At 34.8% G+C, this 22012-nt stretch overlaps 1 protein-coding gene across 1 annotated transcript in view; it reads left to right on the top strand.

The window, feature by feature from the left end:
* LOC136028416 (uncharacterized) overlaps nucleotides 1–22012 on the top strand; it is a 128218-nt gene that overhangs the window by 21978 nt on the left and 84228 nt on the right. Inside the window, exon 2 of the mRNA XM_065706255.1 lies at nucleotides 18102–18299. Within this exon, the coding sequence (XP_065562327.1) occupies nucleotides 18102–18299 (198 nt within the window). The remainder of the gene's footprint in view (nucleotides 1–18101; nucleotides 18300–22012) is intronic.

The following is a 22012-nucleotide window of genomic DNA, read 5'->3' as shown; positions in this document are numbered from 1 at the left end:
TTAGCTTACTTTTGCTTATTTTTAAGCCATGTTTAAATTTGGGACCTATTTTCAAAAGCTGCATAACAGCGTATGGATTATTAAAAATCGAATTCCCAAGTCTTCCTAATTTTCTAAGGTATAAATGATTGTGTGACTTTCAAATTAACGAATTCAAACAATCATACTTCATTTTCAGTGTTCTCGGTTCTTTAAACGTCAATTTGATGGGCAACGTATACCCAAGTGCAAGGGTATAAATCTATGTTTTCCCCCGCTGTGGTGTTGAACGTAACATTTTTGTATGTGAATTATGGTTACATAGTAAATAAATACAGCTCCTTTTGATAAAGTATTCGATGTCAATAGATATGAGAAGTGATAAGAAATTGGTTTTATGCTCAACCAGCTATGAGGCAGCCAAAACATGTTTTATCTGGTGTATTTTCTATATAGTCTTTTAAAGCAGTATACACTCCGTTCTGCGGTGCATCTAAATAGGAAACAAGGGCTTTAACAGACATATACCAGATTCTTTTTCGGGATATAATAATAGCGAAAAATTTGGGATGAAAAAAAATTACTTGTTAACACTAACAAGAAGTGCCAAGAACATGAAGAAAATTAAGGATTTCAGAGAGGATCCTTGTACGTTCTGCCTACGTCCCTGGGCCCTAAAGCTAAAAATTATAAGAATAAAAGGTCGAAATTTTATTAAAAAAATTGCTTTAGAGAGCTAACCGTCCTGGCCAAGTGGATTGGTGCACTGGATTCAGGATCCTTTGTCTGAGAGGACGAGGGGTCGAATCCTAGTGTACCCAATTATTTAGTTTGGGACGGGGATCAGCGGCGTGACTCTGTAAGCTCAGGCAGAGTCGACCCAGCTGTAAATGGGTACGGGGAGAAATCTGGGGAAGCTAAACTGGAAGGGTGTGCGAAAGCACAGGATGGTTGGCCCCCAGTCCCCCCACTGCAGTTCCTGCAGTGCAGTCCGGAGTATTCCTGGAAGAGTTTGTACATAACCACCCCTTATTGACACGTCACCTCTTTCTATGGACAAGGCTTCTGACCCCGTCAGTATGTCGGATTGAGGCACGTACGGAAAGGGGGATTTGGGCTTTTTTCTTGCTATATTTCAGGATACATTTCATATCTCATATTATTCATATAATTATCATTTTTTAACTGCCCCCTCCTTCTGATCCTTTTCTTATTCCCTGAAATGAATTCAAATGTCTGATCGAGACAGTATGTTTGACTATTCTCTACCGTGACGAAGCCCGTATTCATGAAATTAACTATTCTCGTTTTGAATTTGCTTTTGTTCTGCGTTTAACTGGTCCCCTACAAAATAGCTAGTTTATTCCTTATGAATCTGAAGCATGGGAGCTCGGAAAAGCGGATGAAGATTTGCTAGATATTTTCCAGAGAAATTGCCTGCAGATTGTTCTGGGTACCCGGCTGACTGGCCCTATTTCAAACAGTAGGCTGTACGAAAAGTCTGGTTCAACCCCGCTTTTTAGGGCTATAGTGAAAGAAGGGTTGAGATGGCTAGGGCACGCTCTGCGGATGAAGGATGACATATTGCGAAAGATTGTCCTTATCGGCCAACTGTCTATAGCTAAACGGAAAGCAGGTCATTCTTGTCTAGGGTAGGAGGATGCCATAAAGAAAGAATTGAAGGAAATAGGAAGCTCTTGGGAGGGTGTAAACAGGGAGGCTTTGAATAGATGGAGATGGAGGTGGAGCGTTTAGCTGTGTTGGCCTCAGATTGTCCTAATAGTAGTTGTACTAAGTCTATCAAAAGGGTTGAATAAGAAATCTACGCCGATATTTCTCTTGGAAGTGGGACTGAATTTAGAAAAAGTGTGAAAAATGACCGGGATCCACAAAACTAAGCAAATCGCAGACGGCTTTATATTTTGAGGGATTGCGGGCCCGGAGGCTGTGCGTGCACCGAGACTGAACTTGTAAAACTTACCTCAAAATATATTTGGTCAGCCTTGACAACACGTTTGGATAATCTGACTGTCGCAATTAAAGAATAGAAAGTATCTTCCAAAATGAAGAGCTCCCATCAGGGGAGGGGACAGGAGGAATCAGCCTTCTAGATTTTGAAAAGCCCCACTTATTCCTTCCTTGAAAAATTAAATAAATCCTAAACCCCTACATTCTCGTGAATTGGAGTCCTGAGTTCTGTTCATTCTATGTATAGAATACCACTTGTTTCTCATTCCTTATGAGAGACTTGTCTGTATATACCGACTGTACATGATTAGTATCATCATATTGTTTTTTTTATACTTGGAGCTTTATATCTTGTCCCAAATATAGCATAGGCCTAATAATCTGTTTTTGAACTCTATAGCCTACAGGGCCTTAATTATTATGTAATTAATTATGATCCATCATTGAATGACCTTTATTACGACGGCCTATAGTCAACGATCATCTATGCATCCCATATCTGGTCTAAAAATGAAACACACCTCTACGTATAAGCAAGAACTTCTTGATTGGTTACAATTACACACTTTGACTTTCAAATAGACATTAAGGGATTTCAAATGTTCCCATGGGCAGTATAACATATTTATATGGCTGTGGAATTTAAAAAGCGGTACCTAAGGGCCTTTTTCATTCAAAATGAGTTCATATACCACTTTCTTAGACTCAACTTCTTCTATCGATTTGTTCAATCAACTTTCCTTTTTTCAATAATATCTTAGACCACACTGTTTTTCCATTCACGAAAAATTAGGGAGGAGAAACGGGTTTTAATTTAAACAAAGTAGTGACAAAAGTTAAGAAAAACAAACAACACTCTAATTAATAAATAAAAAAATCCCAATATTTTGGCTCCACATCCGGGTACCTTTTTCAACAGAGAAAAACAAAAAATAAACTTTAAATAAGGAAGAGAAAAACTATTTTTAAAATTAAACCATATAGAGAAAAAAGCGACTACTAAACGCTAAACAAACACAGCAAAAAAGGCTAAACACACAGGAAAAATAAAAACAAAACACTAATAAAGACAAATTTTATTATAAACAAAATCCAGGAACTGTTGTCACTACTACATGACAAGACCAAAACGAATGTCTGTAGCGCAACAAGAGGTACTTTTCTTAACTATCAATGAATAAGTGGGATCTATTAAAAGTGAAAGCTATATTTATTTGAAAAACAAAAAAGGTCATAAAACCGTACACCCTCCTCATAGGTAAATTCTAGTAACCTAGGAAATTTAATCAGGGGTAGTGGACCTAGGGTTGTATCTACTTAATTTTGATTACCATTGACAGTGTAAATGAAACCTTATTGTCTGAATTGGTCAAGTGGGGGCTTGCACAGTCCTATATGTCTCCAAAAATAAGGAGAAACAGAACTTTAATTTTGGTGAAAAAGACCCTCGTGTAAGTTTTTTCTTCCAGCGAGTGGCAAGCTAAGGAAAAGGAAACAAGGGTGATAAACACGTAAAGTAAAGCTTAAAAGAGCTGGCGAAAACTCAGGAAGGTATATATGTTTGTGGGGGATTGGGCGGAAAGCGTTCTAAAGTTTGACTACTTAGTTTGGCTTATTTTTTTTTCAAAGTTAAACGTGGCAACACTGACGAAAATGTGATAATACTCTAAAAACTTTGATACAAAAAAAAAAAAAATGCGATTGATAGGACACGAATATTTATGTAGATTTTAGTGTTTATAACATGTTTCAATTTTAATGTCCTTGGTACTTCGGGAGAAATAAGGATAAGGAAATATACATGGATGATGGGTATAATTTTAAAGGTTTGATTAGAACCTGCGCAACTAATTACGCTGGTATAGTTACTGTTTTATGATAGGAAGTTGTATGTAATCTTGAGTTTAATTTTCTGTTTCCATCTAAGTAGTTCTGTATTTAAATATTGTCATGTCCAAAATATTTTTCTTCCATTTGTCAGTAAGCCAACTAAGGTATTGCTCTTAAAATAGGCATAAAAAAACCTTTTTAAATTAGGCACGCCTTTAAAAACTCATCATTTCCAATTTTGGAGAGGGTATATGCATCGTTGCCATTTACGGAGATATGGAGCACCTTCTTAAGCGGCAAACGGAAGTGTTGATTATGACCTGAAATCCTATTTAGGCATACTTAATTTACTCTTTTCTCTACCGCATTAATGTCCTTTGACTTTTTGGCTGTTTTGTTTGGCAGGAGTTCGCCAAATTCGGAGTTTATTAATTTTTTAGCTATCAATATTTATTAGAGCTGATGGAAACGTTACTAGTTAGTTACTAGTTACTTTTTAGTATGTCACCTCTGCCCCTGAATTTTTACATAATGCCAACGAAAAGTTACCGGACAGTGAAAATGAACCGGAATTGCCGTTTTTAGCAGCGGTCCAATTTTTCAAAGGAATTTGTTTAAAAAATGGCTGACTTGAAAAACTTAATACCCAACAGTTAAAAAATGGGGACATGAACGCGCATGAGGGTTTGTTTTAATGTTTCTATTATACAGCATTGGAATTGCCGATTAGACCAGGTAAGCCCCCCCCCCTGAAATTCAGCTTATGGGTGCCCAAGAATGGAAGAGGCTAGAGCAAAGAGAAAAAGAATACTTGTTGAATAGGATGCTTTTATTTATTTGGTTTACTTTTGTGACCCCTTTTCACGACCCAGTGACACCAACCCTTTAGCATATGTCAGAAAGGACAGCCAAATAACCCAACCTTTTTAACCCGCTGCTGTTCTCACCTGTGATTGCTATGTGAAATTTGGATATGGAAAAAGGACGTTAAACTTGATTGGTTCTTGTGTATGAAATAAGCAAGTAGAAAGAATTCCTGACATTTTTCACAAGTAAACACTCTGTTTCTCTGGGGTTAGAGTTTTCACTGGATAAGGCATCAGTGGCCTCATTTGAAGGGAGAGGTTCTTATCCCCCCACAGTCCCCTTGTATTTTGGGAAACACCTTTTTGGGGTAATTTCATCAAAGCAGCCTGTTTTTGGTGTTTTCATAAGAAAAATTGGAAAAAAACAACAGAGTTGCCCCCTTTCTTGATTTTAGAAACGACAAATTCGCCCACTCTTCACTTTCCATGAATTGACGCCACAATAAGGTGTTTGGCTTTATAGATGGCCCTGGCGTTTGTCCATTGTTGAATGTCAATTAATAAAGTTTTTCTCTTTGTGTTTTCCTCTCTATCACTTTTCTTCCTCTTGTTTTCTATTTTTCCTTAAATTCCGTTGCGATTGTCTACTGTAATCTTTCTTTTCTTCGTTTGTCCCCTTCTGATTTTCGGACCGTAGTAACATATGGGGGAGGGTACAGACGTGCATCCGTGAGGGGATATTGGGTTGTAGCCCTCCCTTGAAGAAAAAATGATGTTATGTTTTTAAACATTATTTACCTGCTCGGTTTTATCATTAATCTCTTTCAAGGGGTAGTAATTCATCCCTTTCATCCCTCTTAGTCCCTGCTCAAAACTTGCATTCAGAGAGCTAAAATAAACTTAAAGTAATGCCTTAAAATACGATTTTTCTTCTAAGGAATTTTTATGGTGTTCTGCTGGTTGGCCCAGGGACCCCCGGTCTGCCCCTCCCCCCCCACTGGGGGGGTACGTTTAATGTGTTTTTGTTTTGTTTTTATTATAAGTAGAAATAAGTATTTTGTAATCGTCAAAGTTTCTCCGGTGTTCGTTTGGTGGGGCTAGTCGATTTGACATCTTAGCTACTCCTATTGTATTGTTCGTTAACGTTGAAGTAATTTCAGGGTTCGTTGCTCACACAGTAATGGATTTCAATCAAGGTGTTTTCCAATTATAAAGCAGGTATCATGTTCCAATGCATACCACTGTCAATTCCAATGAGCTACACGCTACAAATTAGTTTTTGGATCCTGGGTTTCAGAGACCTGGCTTTCGTTGTATCTTTGGGTTTTCATTTTCGCCCGGTTCTCATTTTATCTTTGGGGCTAAGGCTACAAAAGCCAAACTTCGTTTTATTTTTACAAAGATCGGAGAAAGGCTCAGTTTTATAAAAAATGTTCGTTTAAAAAATAAAATAAATAATGAACCTAGGGATGTTATGAAGACCGCTCTTTCGCATTTAAACTCTCCTACCTGTTATTGTATGTTTCGTTCCTTGAGGATCTGCAGGCTAAAAAGATTTACGTCCGAAAAATTTCCATCACAAAGGCGGAATTTGCATCTTCGAATCATATATATATATATATATATATATATATATATATATATATATATATATATATATATATATATATATATATATATATATATATATATATATATATATATATATATATATATATATATATATATATATATATATATATATATATATATATATATATATATATATATATATATATATATATATATATATATATATATATATATATATAGGCTTGTAATGTAATAGGTATTGTATATAAGAAGGATCAAAGCGTGATTTAACACAAATTTCCCTGTTGACAGAGTTGCCAAGGTTCTTGGAAGTTACTTCAGAAATTATTTCAGAATATTTTTATCATATGTATTATCTTTGATTTACTATTCTGTTTATCTTTCAGTCAGTCCTACAGGATTCTCGAAATTCCTATTACGTTAGTTTTTGTCAATTCGCATTCAGCGCGTTTCCAAGTGACTAAGAACTATTTTGAAAGGGAGTGGAAAAATGTCCTGTGGAAATATTTGAAAACTGCACGTCCCTTATCTGTCTTGTAGGTTTGTCATGGAGCATAAAATATTTTTGACCATTTACACATATTGAAGATTATGCACACGACATGAATGGGTCCTGTTACATGCAATTGTCTAGGAGGTAGGCCTCCTCACGGTTCCGCAGGGCTAAAGCCGCAGAGACGGTTTAAGGAGGACAGAAGTTTTAGGGGTGTAATTTTTAAGAAAGAATAATCTCAAATTTATAACCCTTCTGTAATTTTTGAAATTGTATTTGCATTATAATAAACAAGAAGGCACACCTGGCAGTAGGTATTATCAGATTGAATCCGAAATTTTTGTTTTTCCCATATGTTTTCCCATATAAAGTAAGAAAAGTCAGATTTAAACAAATGAAAAATTTTGTTGATAAAAGAAAATTTTGTTAAGATTTTGTCTGAAAATTTTTTGGGATTCAGGGAGGGGATGCTAATCAAGATTTTGCCCCGGGTGCAAGAGAGGCCAGAACCGCCACTCTGGAGCCATGACGCGAATGGGTCTTAATACATGCAGTTGTCTGGATCACGGTCCCGTCCTACTGGCCAGTCACATACTTAGAAATTTATTTTGAGCTTGCGCGAGGGGGAAGGATTCAATCGTAAATATGTCTCAAATAGGTTGACATATTAAAAGTTTGAGAATTTACAGAAATAATCGAATAATTTTCAGATTTTGAGAAGGGAGAGGGTTGAAGATCAGACACGTACATAACAGTCTTTTTTTGGGAGGGAGGCAAAACTTCGAAAACGATCAGAATAGGTCGATCATTTGGGATGTTATAGGCAATGAAAAGATAATTAGTAAAATTTGCTATATATTGAGGGGATACGCGCCCAAGGTCCTCTGCGTACGTGATTAATGAAAGCTGTGTGTGGGCAGGCCTCCGGCTATCTTTTTCACCTTACTAAGGTTCGGAGTATTGCTACTCCCTTTTTCATATTTTTTTCTGCTTGGATATAATTTTAATCCACTATCCAGACATAGTGTGATTCCATATTGAAATTTTTATGAATAGAGGGAAGAAGTTATATTAAGATAACGAAGTTTAGTAAAAACAGCAAATTATTTTGTACAAATAATAATAAAAGTCCAAATATTTTGACTTCAAGTCCAGGAGAAAGGGAAAGAGAAAAGAAATATGAGAAAAAAAAACGAAATGTTATACATACAAACAAAATCAAAAAGAAAACCGAAAGAATAACTCACTTTTAAATAGGTCAAATATGATATTAATTAACGAAAACTTTCCGAACAAGAAGTTTTTCAAAGAAAACTATAGAGCCACATTAATCCAGCGGAAACTAAGCCCTTATAATAACTCAAAACGGCCAGACATTACAATTAAAGAATAAATACTACCCAAGACGAAGAGAAATAAAAATAAATGATCATATCAAACATAAAGATAACAGATAATGATGTAGATGGATAAATAATCTTAAAACGACAAAAAGTTAAATTCAATTTTTGAAGTCAAACTTCAAACGAACAAAATTACTTCAAGCTGAGGTTTAGCTACTCTCCCATATCCCCTCCACTAAATGTAAAAGTCTTAATGTGTATTGCATCAATGCGTTTTATTCAAAATATTTGCATTTTTGATAATATGCTTTTGTTTCTCAAAACATCGACTACAAATAAGAAATAACTATAATAATCAAGATGACAGAAAAGAACTAATGAAAACAAACTGAATATATAAAGTATAATGATATTAATCCCTATAAACTTGGAATTAATTTCTTTTTTACTTTCTTTCAAATTTACAAACACAGAAAAAAATGTGTTATATATAATTTGCGTTTCAGTTAAGCGCAAATGACGCAATAGGCTTTAGAACTTGCACGGTTAGAGGAGGGGGAAGCAGTAGTTATTTTATCGTAGCAAAATTATTTGAACGAAAAAGTTTCGCCGTTTTTACAAAGTTTCACCTTTTTTTTATGACAAATTTTACCCCTTCTCAATGTTTCCATTTTTGTATTTATTATAAATATAAAGGTAGTTTGGTCTTAAGAAAGTGTTGACAGAAAAGTCTTGAACGTCGAAATGTGCTACAGGGTTGTCATCCTGAAAGACATAATTTCCGGATCTTTTAATTACTTGAACAAAATGGCTCTAAAAATTTTGATTGAACGTGTTTGGGGAAACGCTGGGCGTGGGAGGGGTTTAGTTGCCCTCTAATCAATTTTGACTTTTAAAAGAGGCACTAGTACTTTTAATTCCCAATCAACTGAACCTTATTAGAAGTTTCTAGGACAATAAATGGTCATCTCAAAATATCTACGAGGTGCATTTCATGAAAATACGTGGTGCGGGGAGGGAGTTGTCCACCCTATGATCACTTTGAATCTTAAGAAGGGTACTAGAACTTCTGATTACCAATCCAATGAATCCCCTCCGAAGTTTATACGACCACCCTCTCTATAAAACTTTATATGCCCCCAGGGTGTAACTGATATTTTGTATTTATTATAAATGGAAATGTAGTGTGGTGTAAGAAAGTATTGACAGAAAAAAAGTCTTGAACGTCAAAATGTGCTACCATGGTTCAAAATCTGACGAGATACTCGAAGTGACTTCTTCTTTTTGTGTAAATGTTGCACGATCGTGTCTAAAGGAATCTTTACTAAAAGCTAATACTGCTATAGCTTCTTTATAACATACCAATCATGAAGCGCTAATTGTAAAAGAAGCAGTAGGGACGATTACTTTCAATGAAGTGAAAATGTTAGTTTTTTTCTTCCTTTTAGCTATACATAGGAGGTCCATATGCATATTCATAGTTAACAGATGGCTAAATATTGTAATTTTAATAGTAGCACTTGCAATTAAGGGTGTATGTGTGTGGTCGCCTGAATCTGCCTCAATTAGTCTTTTTAATGCCAGCTACTGCAGGCTTGAGGCTTTGAAGAGTGTCAGAGCCTAAAAATCTTTAATTGAGTCAGGGAGTATGTCCCTCTCTGAAATCGTACGGGCATGTCCCTCTGTGAAATACCATATTTTTCTGAATTTCTGAGCCCTTATTTTAATTAAGAAATCACATATTTTGTCCTCTCCCCCGCAAAAGGATTTTAACGTGCCTGCCTGAGTTTATTCCCCTAGTTTCCTTTTGTTTTAGGGAAAATATTTTGAAAAATCCTGTAATATGGGTGCTGTGGGGGACTGCCTCGCTCTTATTGCAGAATTGTTGCATTGAAATTACATTCATAAACTTGCAAAGAAAAAGGAGGGGTAAATTTTGGCATGTTCCAGTACATCTTAAAATGGAAGTGAAGGACAACGATAAAACTTGCTATCGTTATAATGCTATTGTACCGTAACAGTACTATTGCAGCACTATTTTATTATGCGTAGAACTGTAGCGGGTGCTCAGGGTTGCTAAAATAGCACGAAAGTGTTCTAATCGGTACTGTTACGCTCGATTTTTAAACTGTAGCACCAAAAATCGCCGTGTAGCACGGAATTTGGGCAATTGTAGCACTTTGGGAATTGACCGTGGCGACAACCCTGCTCCCCAGTCTCATTATTAACCATCAAACTCTTGAAATTGTCATTTGCCAGTGTGAATCTGACATCTTTTGAATCCTGAGAAGACTTTCCTGTACATAATGGAAGACTTTTCATGATTCGAGACTACAATTTTTAATTCTTTAACCTTACTGATGTCAGTCTAATGACTGTTTTAAGGCAGGTCCGTGTTTTTGTGTATCCTTTCCCAAAGTGTCAGCGCTTTTATTATCCTCCCCATAGTCTTCTATTTGGATTTTTTTTTTTAATTGGCTGAAGTTTTATTACTGGTAGAAATTTCTGTTAATCACAGGTGCACACATAACCCTGACCTTAGGGGATACCAGACCGTGTGCTCATTTCGCAAAGATATTAGGGAAGGGGTTGGGGAAAAACAGTGGAAGGTTTTTGATACTAGTGAATTTTTTCGAAACCTAGAATAACACCAAAATTTATAAAATAATCTTATGCATTTTTTGGATTAGTACAGGGCTTCCTGACTTTCCTGTGCATAATCCAAGACTTTTTATGATTCGAGGCTACAATTTTTAATTTTGTAAACTTACTGATATCAACCTGACTGTTTTAGGCCAGGTCCGTGTTTAGGAGTATCCTTCCCCAAAGTGTCAGCACTTTTATTATCCTCCCCATAGTCTTCTATTTGGATTTTTTTTTAATTGGCTGAAGTTTTATTGCTGGTAGAAATCACAGGTGCACACATAACCCCGACCTTAGGGGATACCAGACTGTGTGCTCATATCGCAAAGATATTAGGGAAGGGGTTGGGGAAAAATAGTGGAAGGTTTTTGATACTAGTGAATTTTTTCGAAACCTAGAATAACACCAAAATTTATAAAATAATCTTATGCATTTTTTGGATTAGTACGGGGCTTCCTGACTTTCCTGTGCATAATCCAAGACTTTTTATGATTCGAGACTACAATTTTTAATTTTGTAAACTTACTGATATCAACCTAATGACTGTTTTAAGCCAGGTCCGTGTTTAGGGGTATCATTCCCCAAAGTGTCAGCACTTTTATTATCCTCCCCATAGTCTTCTATTTGGAATTTTTTTTTAATTGACTGAAGCTTTATTACTGGTAAAAATTTCTGTTAATCACAGGTTCACACATAACCCCGACCTTAGGGGATACCAGACCGTGTGCTCATATCGCAAAGATATTAGGGCAGGGGTTGGGGAAAAACAGTGGAAGGTTTTTGATGCTAGTGAATTTTTTCAAAACCTAGAATAACATTTGTGTATTCCAAAATATCTAAAATAATCTTATGTATTTTCTGGATTAGTACAGGGCTTCCTGTCTGTTTATGGTATTCATAGGGTCTCTTTTGCACGGTGTTTGATTGGATACCCTAACATGGTCAATGGTCGTGGTTCTATGTTGAAAATGGTTCTAAAACTTGACCTGGTTTGATTGGATACCCTAACATGGTCAATGGTCGTGGTTCTATGTTGAAAATGGTTCTAAAACTTGACCTGGTTTGATTGGATACCCTAATATGGTCAATGGTCGTGGTTCTATGTTGAAAATGGTTCTAAAACTTGACCTGGTTTGATTGGATACCCTAACATGGTCAATGGTCGTGGTTCTATGTTGAAAATGGTTCTAAAACTTGACGTGGTTTTATGCCGAAGATTTGATGTTAAAATATAAGCATATTTTTAATCTGTTTTAACTTTATTTTATGTAAATATTTGAGTAACCATAACTTTGTAACGATTAGTGACGCATAAGAAATAACTAAACATTTACTTTTTAATTTACCGAAAATCCTAATATATTATTGTACTAATCCTAACACAGTAGTAGTAACATAATGAAGCAGTAATTACTAAAGAATTGATTTTATTTTTCTCATTTGTCTGATCAAACATTGCTCAAGCTCGTATATTAAGTCTACGTTTAACAAGAACAACAAAACGAAACGAAAAAAAACAGAAAAATCGACAACACTCTCCAAAAATTAACAAATCGATAAAAAAGAAAAACCTAGTGCCATTTATCACCAATCAATTATTTGATTCAATTTAATTATTTTGATTCAATTAATTTGATCAATTAAATGATCACCAATCATTTATCAACCAATAGTGTTGATTCACGAAATATAGGGTGCTGTGAGGGGGGTTACTTATTTTTTAAATCTAGGGAGTAATTTTTTTCGATTTTGTTAACCACAAAAAACATTTATCAATAAAAATACCCTAAAACAGGTATTTTTCCAAACCTATGGGGATGGACCAAATGCACCCCGTCCCCCCACTTTTTGCTACCGTCACCATTAATCAACTGAAGTCAAGGTGATACGACGTTCCAAAGACCAGGCAAAAAAAAGAAGCACACGTTAAAGAAAGAAAAGTGACACGCCGCTCTTATAATCAACTGCAAAAAAGAAAAGTTTTACAAAAAAAAAGGTTTTTATGGAAATAATCGAGTTTTAATTGGGTTGTTTTGCATAACAAGAATTGCTCACACAAACTCCTTTACAAAGTAGTGGCTAAATAGTGCGATTTTTGGAGTTGTAACTCCAATTAAGAGTACTCGCGTGTGGTCATCGAGCTGTTTTCTAATGAGTAATTCAATCTTAAGTCCTAGTGAGTGCAGTGATATGAATTTCAAGTCTTAGCAAAAACAAATCCGGCAATTGAATTTTTTCACCTTTTTGCTGCTATTAACAACGTCTGCAGTAATTACGGAACGTTAATTGGTATATTTCCCATGGACGAGTTGATTAACTTTCATCTTATCAGTTCTCTTCTTTTTTTAAATTCTACTTTCATTTAGTGGTCCTCCTATTATTTATAATTTAAGTTGAAGATTCACTATCACATCCAAAGCGTATTTGAAGCTCATAAGCTTGGAAACTGACTAAAGCGTTGAAAGAAAAAATCACTACGCCATCTGGCGTTTGGTGATTTTATTTGACCCAAATCAGCAACATACTTGCATTTCCGAGTAGGCCTGAGGGTAAAGAAAGCGGAATTCCATTTCAACTGAAAATGCCTTTTACTGTTAATTCCAAAAAATCTATTGGCCTATATGCTTTGAAAATTTTTTTCTTCTATTCTACAAAATAATACCGAAAAAAAATGACTCGCTTGTCTTGAAATGGTCTTCCTCCATAAGGGAAATGTTTTAAGTTGGTTTAGTAATCACCGTATAAATTTCAAAGAAGATTCTCGTGTATGATAAATTATTTAGTGTGATGAACCGTTGTGCTTTTGAGCAATTGTTATCCTGATATTCTGTTCTTGAGAAATTTTTGAGTGAAAAAATGAAAAAAAAAATGACTCGCTTGTCTTGAAGTCAGCTTCCTCCATAAGGAAATGTTTCAAGTTGCTTTAATAACCTACCTATTAATTTCAAAGAAGATTCTCGTGTATGATAAATTATTTAGTGTGATGAACCGTTGTGCTCTTGAGCAATTGTTATCCTAATATTTTGTTCTTGAGAAATTTTTGAGTGAAAAAATGAAAAAAAAAAAAAAAAAAAATGACCCGCTTGTCTTGAAGTCAGCTTCCTCTATAAGGAAATGTTTCAAGTTGCTTTAATAACCTACCTATTAATTTCAAAGAAGATTCTCGTGTATGATAAATTATTTAGTGTGATGAACCGCTGTGCTCTTGAGCAATTGTTATCCTGATATTTTGTTCTTGAGAAATTTTTGAGTGAAAAAAAAAAAAAATAAAAAATGACTCGCTTGACTTGAAGTCAGCTTCCTCCATAAGGAAATGTTTCAAGTTGCTTTAATAACCTGCCTATTAATTTCAAAGAAGATTCTAGTGTATGATAAATTATTTAGTGTTATGAACCGTTGTGCTCTTGAGCAATTGTTATCCTGATATTTTGTTCTTGAGAAATTTTTGAGTGAAAAAATGAAAAAAAAAAAAAAAAATGACTCGCTTGTCTTGAAGTCAGCTTCCTCCATAAGGAAATATTTCAAGTTGCTTTAATAACCTACGTATTAATTTCAAAGAAGGTTCTAGTGTATGATAAATTATTTAGTGTGATGAACCGTTGTGCTCTTGAGCAATTGTTACTTTGTTCTTGAGAAATTTTTGAGTATGATCTCCTATGCTACAGACCATGGAAAGTTTTGTAAGGGTAAATACGATAGTATTCTATTTTGTTTACATTCAAATAAGGTACCTTGAATGTTGGTAAAAAAAAAACAAACATTCAAATATTAAACTAAAAACCAGGCTATCAAACAGTTCGTGGGAACCAACTGTAGTAAGGAGTGTCCCGGCTCAATAGTGACCAAAACTCTAAAAAATGGATACATACTAATACATACATAAAAAAATCTGATTTTTATGCTGATTATAAATGTTCAAGTTTCATCAAATTTATTCTTACCATCAAAAGTTAAAAGCTATCTGAGGAAATGTGCCTTATTTTGGAAAATAGGGGAAAACAACCCCTAAATGTCATAGTATTTTAACGAAAATCACACCATCACACTCATCGTATCAGAGAACCCTACTGTAGAAGTTTCAAGCTCCTATCTACAAAAATGTGGAGTTTTGTATTGTGTGCCGGAAGACCGATCACGGGTGCGTTTTTTTTTTTTTACGGGTGAGCGTATTAGACCCAGTGTTCCTAGAACGTTGTGAAAGGGCTCATTCTAATGGAAATTAAAAGTTCTTCTTTTCTCTTCTTCTCCTAAGTTACAGGCCTTAGCAAATTTTGTAAGGGTAGATACGAGAGTTTTCTATTTTGTTTATATTTTAATAAAGTATCTTGAATGTCGGTAATAAAACACAAAAAACACTCAAATATTAAACTAAAAACCAGGTTATTTAAACTAGCCTGATGTTTAATGTTTTCATTTACCTGAAGGAGGTGATTTATCTCACACAGGATTGTACCTGTGCACCACTTCATGAAGTGAAAGGCTTAGATTATACCGTGAAATTTAATGAACATTTAATATTTAGATATATCATTAAAGTTTAAATATATATTTTAATGAATATCTTTCATCTAAATTACAAATGAAAGATATACATATTAGTAAATAAACGCTTATTTATCAATTAAATTTTATTAGATTGTGTAAATTTTTTTTATGTACATAAGCCTTCCTAAAATTGCATCCATAAACGCCGCAGTATTAATGTTTGGGGGTTTGGTTTGCCTCTTCAATGTTTGGGCCAGTCAGCGGTTGTGAAAAATTAACATTTCATTTCGTCAAACTAGGAGATTGGCCTACACATTTCAATATCTGCTTACATTGGGGATAGTCATCTCCGATTGATCATCAGACAACGAATAAGATATTTAGTACATGTGGAAGCTACATACTTTCTCTGCTTTGCAACATAGCTACCATTTATATTCAAATACTCTGGAGTAGCTTATGAATTTTATCAACATAAAAATCTGCCGTATGTGACGTGACCTAGCCTCTGACCTCATTTATCACCTTCTCAACATCACAAGCATTGAGTTGTAGATTGTTTCTTCATATGGCGGAAGAGATGACAAGTTCATCAAACTTGATTAGTTCAAAGGAGATATGTTCATTTCGGTTCATCGACTTCAGAAAACGATCGGTTCATTTCGATTCAGAAAACAATCTAGATATTTCAAGATTTACTTACATCAAGGATAGTCCCCTCCGACTTATTTTAAAAAACAAATTAAGACCTAGCCAAAGTCCAAGCATTTAACTCCCTAGTCAATTCTTTTTCTTAGGCGGCAGCTCGGTCAAATACAAAGGTATCAGTTTTCCTCGTCGCTTCAACTAAACAAACATAAGAAGGTTCAGCTTAAGGGGTTTCTTTCTCATCCTTAGCAATTCTTCTTGTAATTATTTATACAATATAATTTTTTATATGTATTGTATGATTTTCGTTAAGATTCTATGACTTTTAGGGGGTATTCTCCCCTATTTTCTAAAATAAGGCAAATTTCCTCAGGATTGTAACTTTTGATGGGTAAGACTAAAATTGAAGAAACTTATATATTTAAAATCAGCATTAAAAAGCGATTCTTTGATGTAACTATTGGTATCAAAATTCGTTTTTTTTAGAGTTTTGGTTACTATTGAACCGGGTCGCTCCTTACTACAGTTCGTTACCACGAACTGTTCGATACAGAAAGTGAATTTTCCAAAAAATATACCGAAGAAGCCCTTTTACTAAATCCTGGAGGGAGAGGGCAAATGCCCCCTAGATACCCCCTAGGTTAAAAAAGAAGCTTCTTTTTATTACAAAAAGTCGAAAAGACAATAAAATCATTCACGTGAACTAGAAATCACATTTTACCCCCTGACATATAGTTTTGTAAATTGACACCCCTCATTTTTTTAGTGCGGAAACTGGGTAAACAGTCAACCCGTTATTTAACCAGTTACAGTTAACCAGTGATATTCAGGCTCCAAACTTTTACCAATTTGGCTTCATGAAAATTGCCATTACAAAAGATTGATAACTACTGAGGGAATCTTGTGATTTTGAGGAGGGAGGGCCCATTTTTCCTGCACAATTGCCTGAGAATGTGCACTCAGCTGATTGTAGGTACGCTAAGTGTAGCATTAGAGGACTTAATGTATCTAATAAGTGCTTGAATGTGTATTGTAACTGTTTCAAAAAGTAGGTCAATTATGTAGTTATCCTGGTATATAGTGCATTCTCTATTTAGTTTTTTTTTTAATACATGACCAGCCGAAGGTTACTTTTCGAACGAGCTTCATAGCACAAAAACATAAGAAAAGCGTAAAGAGGTGTCGTGGCCTATTATGTTAAACAACAATTGAACAAATCAAACACAAATAAAGATCAATCGAATATCAACTACTGCTGCTACTACTACTACTAACAACTCACTGTTGCACCAAGCCGCCTGAGGCCAACACAGCTGATCACGTTCCCCCTACATCCAATATTAAATACAACAATAAGGAAATAAATTACAAAACAGAAGTTTTTCAAAACCTAAAGGGAGGGGGTGAAAAATAATTTGGCATTTGTTAATTCTTGGTCAAACTGTCTGAGACTCTAGGCAGGCGTGTCTTTCTAAAAGATAACAAATAAGTATTGGTTATAAGAGAGTCATACTTACTTCCGCCATTTACCCGTGCCATTTAACCAAACAGTCGGTAAACTATAGGCTCTATAACTATCTTTGTTCTATGATTATCTACCTTAGTTCTTCTGCCCTAGGAATGACACATGGAAGGATAATAGATAGACATATCTATTAACAAATGAACTAACATCATTTTTATACAATCCTAATAAGGAGGCTAATGCCAGATTTGCCTCTCACTCAATTGGACTATCTGTCTTGGCAATTTCTACAATTAGCCATGGCTTGATGCCCACAACTATTCGATTTTAAATTGTTTTGTGCGTACGAAGGTATTTTTAGTAAATATTATTTTTTAACTGTTTCTTTCTTTTAAGGTATTGTTTTTTCGGGGATGATCGCTCTGGGTATTATTATACCCAGTCTCATTAGTCTCATAGTGTATCTGCGAAGTTTATGGTGGGGATTGGGAAATTTGACGTCCGATTTTGTACGTTCGGCCATCAGTATTCAGAATGTTGAATATTAATACACTTTTTGATTATCTTCAAAAAATAAAATAAAAAATATTGGCCTTTTAAGAGTTTCCAATACAGACCTCTGATGATAATCAATCGTTATTTTACTCCTTACTGTCGCTTAAATTTTATTAGCTCTATCTAAGAAGTCATTTTCTTACAATGACCAAATTCCTCATTTCAGCTTAACACCTTATTATTTGAATTTAATTTAATTAAATAAATTCCGGAATTTAATTTAACTCCTTGTTTAAACACCTCATTTCAGCTAAGATTTTATTTAGATTTATCAAAGTACATTTTCTTTACAGTGATCAAATTCCTCAGTTAGTGCGAGCTGAAGGTGATTCCGCCCCTGTATCATCACCGCGTTTATCCTTTTTGAGGGCGAGAGGTCGTTTTGCTGGAAATGAAGAGGTTCAACCATCAGCGCCGCCGTTATCACAATTTTCAACCGCTACTAGGGTTCCCTGTTCACCACCCTTACAAAGGAAACTTCCCCCAAAACGGTAAGGGACCGTTTCCTATTGAATTTAATTTTTAGTTGTGAGTTAGAGAGATGCCCCTAAATGTAAATATTTGTTTTGACTATAATCAAGTTTAGGCATACGGTTCTTGTCGGACAAGGCTCAATATTCTAGTCCTTTTAGTATAGTAAGCTAAAAAAAAGCATTCTAGACATGCGCATAACCTGTGTTTCAGGAATATACAAAAAGGGAGGGGACTGGTGGTAGGACTGCACCCACGCTAATATCTTCTGACTTAGTATAAGTCTCTTTCATCTTGATGTTTCAAATAAATACTCCCCTCCTCCCAAAATAAGTTTTTGAGGTACATCCCTGTCGTGTTTGAAGCAGTAATTTTATTTTGTCTATTTTTCGGGTTTGCTTTTAATTAAAGAGGGCCATTATCGCCACAATACTTAACATATCATACTTCCTTCTAATGTCGTATTTTTTGTGGAGAGGGTTGTTACACCCTTTAAAGTCTTTTAGTTCATTTATAGCATGTCTTACCCCTCGTCTTAGTGGTCTATGAGTTTCCTCTGAGGATAATTTGTTATCATTATATGATAATTGCTGAAAATAGAGCGAATTTAGATCATCATGTTTTCGTGGCATTTCGAGTGGCTGCTTACTTTCTGCCAATAGCTCCATTTCTGGTTGCCACTTGTTCCGTTACGTATGGCAAACTTTTACCGCGCCGTGATTTTTACAGGCCGGTTTTGAAAGAAATAAAATTTTAAAGATCATTTGATTTTTATATCCCCCCCCCCCGCCATATCCCATTGTCACTTCGTGCAATATGTTTTGAAGATGTTGGACAAATTGTATATATATATATATATATATATATATATATATATATATATATATATATATATATATATATATATATATATATATATATATATATATATATATATATATATATATATATATATATATATATATATATATATATATATATATATATATATATATATATATATATATATATATATATATATATATATATATATATATATATATATATATATATATATATATATGTTTATTTTTACAGACTGAACTTCAATCTTAGAATCTAGTATCTCAATCAATAAGAGACTTTGGCACGTACAACCAATACACTTATTATGTATTTAGATATTCCTAAAAACGTAAAATACGACTTAACTCTATTTCTCTAGTCATTATTATCATGATTGTGATCCTCGTCACAAAACTTAGTCGAGGCTCTGGCCACACACGCCCGTTGTATCCATATCCCAAGAAAACATTTCTACTGGGCCATTGACTTTGTGGGTGGTAGTATAAGACAGGGCTATTAATATCCTGTTTGTACTTTGATTGGTGCTTCATATGTCCTGGGGGATCCCCCCCCCTTCCGGGCATAATTTTGGCAGGCCTTACCGCCTTCAAAGCATCCAATTTCGGCAATGTACTTCTCAAATACCTGTCTCGTGGTCAAACACTGGGGAAGATGCCCGATGTTTGGATGTTGACTGAAATTAGCAGAAGTAGGTCATTAATCGTTCCTACTACTATCAGGGGCACCCCGAGAAAATTGTTACCTGTAACCTCATTTTTCTTTTGGCAATTAAACTCTTATGTAAAACTCTATTTCTTCCAGCTTATCTGTCATTATAAAACAGTTTCTGTATTTGCTCCCAGAAAAACTTGATTGGAAACGCTCCTATATAATGTTATATCCTCTGATTGAAAACAACGCTGCATATAATTGCTTTCTTCCATATATGTATTACAACACAAAGATCTATTTAATATAAAGAAATATGTGACTTGAAAAAGTGTTGTGCTACATTTATCGCAGGTGGATATTTTGCCCAAATTGAATAAAAAAACAAGTTTTTTTTTCTACTGAAAGCAAGGAGCAACAAGGAAAACTTAAAACGAACAGGAAATATTACGTATATGAAGGAGTTCACACTCTGTTCAATACCTCCCTCTTTACGCTAAAGTTTGATTTTTTTTTTCCAGTTATTAAGAGTGACTCCTCAATCAAGAATGCCGTTTAATTTGAATAATAAGCTCTTATAAAAGTTAAAAAAAGATATATATATATATATATATATATATATATATATATATATATATATATATATATATATATATATATATATATATATATATATATATATATATATGCAAAATTCTATGTTTTCCTACATAGGAGCTTGAAACCTCCACAGTAAGGTTCACTTATATTATGAGTCTGAATGTGTCATTTTCATTAAAATTACTCGATTTTTAGGGGTGTTTACCCCCTTTTTCAAAACTGGACAAATTTCTCCATGCTCATAACTTTTGATGGGTAACATTACATTTGTATAATTTTACATATTTTGAATAAGCATCGAAACTCGATTCTTATGACGTATATATTGTTATCAAAACTCTGTTTTTAGAGTTTCGGTTACTATTGAGCCACATCGCTCTTCATTTATAATTTATTACTACGAACTGTGATTAGTAATCAAGAATCTATTCTCAAACTGTCATTCTTGACTAACTATTTTAGCTTTATGACTATCTACCTTAGTTCTTCTGCCCTTGTAATGACACATGGACGTTTATTAAATAGACTTATCTATTAACAAATGAAGTAACATCATTTTTATACAATCCTAATAAGGAGGTTAATGCCAGATTTGACTCAATCGGACTATCTGTATTGGCTTTTTCTACAATTAGCCATGGATTGATGCCCACAACTATTCCATTTAAATTCAAAATCAATGGATTCGGCCGAGGCCTTTGGCGTCGACCTCGTTCTTTCTCTCCTCCACAACAGTGACTTCTATTCTCCTCGGGAAAGAGTCAAGCTCGATCAACAAATTTTCACGAATAGATTCGCTGCCGAATAGAGGTTAGAGGAAGTAGAGGTATTTTCAATTTCTTATCTCCATTCCTTCCCTCTCCAGTGCTTCTCACTGGAAATTAGTATGTTTTGTAGTACATAATTACCCCCTGTTGCGCCTACAATTCAGAAAAGGTTAGGAGGATGAACGTAAAAATGTTATTTCAGACTCTCACTTCGACCGTCAGCTCACCATTGAGAGTTTTACATGCGTTGTCAAAGCTTCAGACAATTTTTTCTCTAAGTTTCACCAGTTTTTTCCCCTTGTGTCCCTCCCCTGGCTAGACTTTTTACGGACCTTTCGAAGCTGAAATATGTTACAATTTATAAGCAGAATCCCTTTTGTAAGTGTATCCTTTAGTGGGTTGGAGAGACAGCTTGTTTTGGACAGACATAAAGAGACAAAACCCGTATATTATGTTCTTTTTTGAGGTTGGGAAACCTCATTCTATCGAAGAGGAAAGAGAGGCTATTGAAGTAGGATCTTCGGCACAGGGGTTAAAAAACTAATAGAATATACAGTAAGGCTTGTGGCGACTTCATTAAAAAGCAGAAAATTTCAAAGTAAATTGTATATTTGTTATGATTTATCTCGAACAACATAGGATTGACGCTGAAAACTTTCTGTAACTAAGGGTTAATCAGCATTTTATTTTCAAGAATTATTTTAAGTTAAAATCCTGTCCGCCCTGGCTGAGTAGTTGGCGTGCTGGCGTGGGAATTCTGTGTCAAAGGGGCACGGGTTCAATCCCGGTTGTGACCAGTTATTTAGTTTGGGACGGGGGTCAGTGGCGTAACTCTGTAAGCTCAGCCAGAATCAACCCGGCTCTAAACGGAT

This window comes from Artemia franciscana, chromosome 6 (assembly GCF_032884065.1).
Source record: "Artemia franciscana chromosome 6, ASM3288406v1, whole genome shotgun sequence".
NCBI lineage: Eukaryota > Metazoa > Arthropoda > Branchiopoda > Anostraca > Artemiidae > Artemia > Artemia franciscana.
The sequence above is the reverse complement of the archived record's forward strand: the minus strand, read 5'-3'. Positions and strand labels throughout refer to the sequence as shown.